This window comes from Lactuca serriola, chromosome 3 (assembly GCF_051521515.1).
Source record: "Lactuca serriola cultivar US96UC23 chromosome 3, Lser_US96UC23_V15, whole genome shotgun sequence".
In the NCBI taxonomy this organism is placed as follows: domain Eukaryota; kingdom Viridiplantae; phylum Streptophyta; class Magnoliopsida; order Asterales; family Asteraceae; genus Lactuca; species Lactuca serriola.
The window spans coordinates 79868999-79871002 of NC_136410.1; the positions used below are offsets into that span (position 1 = coordinate 79868999).

At 35.2% G+C, this 2004-nt stretch overlaps 1 protein-coding gene across 1 annotated transcript; it reads right to left on the reverse strand.

Moving 5' to 3' along the window:
• Positions 1 to 281: 281 nt before the first annotated feature.
• Positions 282 to 1765, reverse strand: LOC145092734 (transcription factor MYB62-like). Its single transcript, XM_079030716.1, has 3 exons — positions 1479 to 1765; positions 1219 to 1348; positions 282 to 1106 (listed from the first exon to the last, which is right to left on the reverse strand). The coding sequence occupies exons 1-3, from the start codon at positions 1630 to 1632 to the stop codon at positions 512 to 514; spliced, it is 879 nt and encodes a 292-aa protein (XP_078886842.1). The 5' UTR covers positions 1633 to 1765; the 3' UTR covers positions 282 to 511.
• Between the last annotated feature and the right edge of the window lie 239 nt (positions 1766 to 2004).

Sequence of the window (2004 nt, forward strand, 5' to 3'; positions counted from 1 at the left end):
TGCCAACAAGATCATTAAGTGAAAAAGTAAATCTTTTTATTTGATATATTGATATGCAAAGATTTTCTTATTAAACAAATTGAAAAGGCTCGAACCAAGGCTTAAATATTAAAGTCACAATGCTATACAAAACAGATCCACTTGATAGTATGGTACTTGGATAAACATGGACTGACCAAAAGTTGCCACGGTTCCAATTCCATTTATATAGTATTGATAGGGATTTATGAAACTGCGTATGATGGATCCTAAAAAGAAGTGGACAAATGGAAGGAAAAAGATTGACATTAACAATAGATATCAATTGCAACTTTACGCTACACCGAAGAGCATAATAAACGTATTACTTTACCATATACACTTCTAGTGCTTGTAAGATTAGAGACTTTGGGACTTTCTTTAAACGAGGTCCTATCTACGTATAAACTATCAACTCTTCCATAATTAGAAATTACTCGAGAGATTAATTAAGACCATTTGACGACATATATCAAAAGGTCAATATTATTATCTATTTTCTGAATTGCCATAACTCATCCATGTTCCAGTATGTGTCTGTTGCCATGCCACCACTGGTTATCCAATCAGTATCTGTCATCTGGAAGTTCAAGGCTGACATGTCATCCGTCTGCTCAAAGCCCATCATGTCAAAACTCCCTATATCCACATTATAACAGTCATCGTGTTGGAGTGATGAGTCATGGAAGGCAGTGTCCTCATAAAGTTGTGACATTTCAGGAAGCTGTGGCAACATATTCCCAGAAGAATCTGATTCACGAATGCTTGATCTTGAGTTAGTAGACCCTTGGTTTGTCGTTGGAGACGATACTGCAAATAGGGTCAGTTCGGATTGTGAATGAGAACTTAATTTGTTTTGTTCGGTTTTCATGGTCGAAGTAGAAGCAGTTGATGCTGATGATGATGATGAGGTTTGCTCTACTTTCTCAAGCAACCTTGGTATCCAAAATTGGTGAAGTGCTTCTACAAACCTCTTACTACTACAGTCGATCTTAAGGTGGCGAGCTTGTTTCTGTACCCTTGTTCTCCAGTAATTCTTGATCTCGTTATCGGTTCTTCCCGGCAAGTGTTGGGCAATTTTGGACCATCTGGAAGTAAAAAAATTGTATATGATTTAAAGAATATATATGGAAAGAAACATAAAGATTTATTCTTTATATCATGTAGTATACAAATATATGGCATATATAATCAACTCACCTATTGCCCCACTTTGAATGGAGTTCGAGGATCAAGAGCTGTTCTTGTGGTGTGAGATTTCCACGCTTGGTATCTGGTTTTAGATAATTCAACCATCTTAATCTACAACTTTTTCCTGTTCTTTTCAATCCTGAAAAAAAAAAAACAAAACTTAAAAACCACGAAAAAGAAGAAAGGGGAAAGTTGTATATAACACCTTCATATAACGTTTATGATGCAAATATATAATCATTTATGTTTTTTATATTATCCTTAGTTACCTGCAGATTTTGCTAGCGAATTCCAACGGCCTTCACCATGACAAGTGATATAACGGATAAGAAGATTGTCCTCCTCAAGTGTCCATGGCCCTCTTTTCAATTGATCAAACTCTTCTTCATTGCAAGAACTTGTCATGTTCTTGGTAGCCCTCATTGATGTTAGAAGAAAAGTAGAACAAGGAAAAGTATAAAAATTTGTATTGCTTGAATGATCGGGAATTAGGAAACCAAGTGGAGGTTTATATACATATGATGGTGATTCCCAAAACAAAAAGGGTTTTCTTGAAAAAGTTTAAAGGAAATAGGGAAGTACACCCCATTAAATATTGACTTTAATTGATACAAGTACAAGCCAAATGGGAAGTCTCAAGATGCGGGGTTTGTCACTATCTTTGGAATATAAAATTGAGAAAACTAATCAAACTAGTTAGTGCTCTTTGTGTGAGCATCTAAGTCTATTTATTGAAATTTAATGAAAAATGTGATTTTTATACTTTCTTGAGACTTGGGGCTGCTAAGATCCACA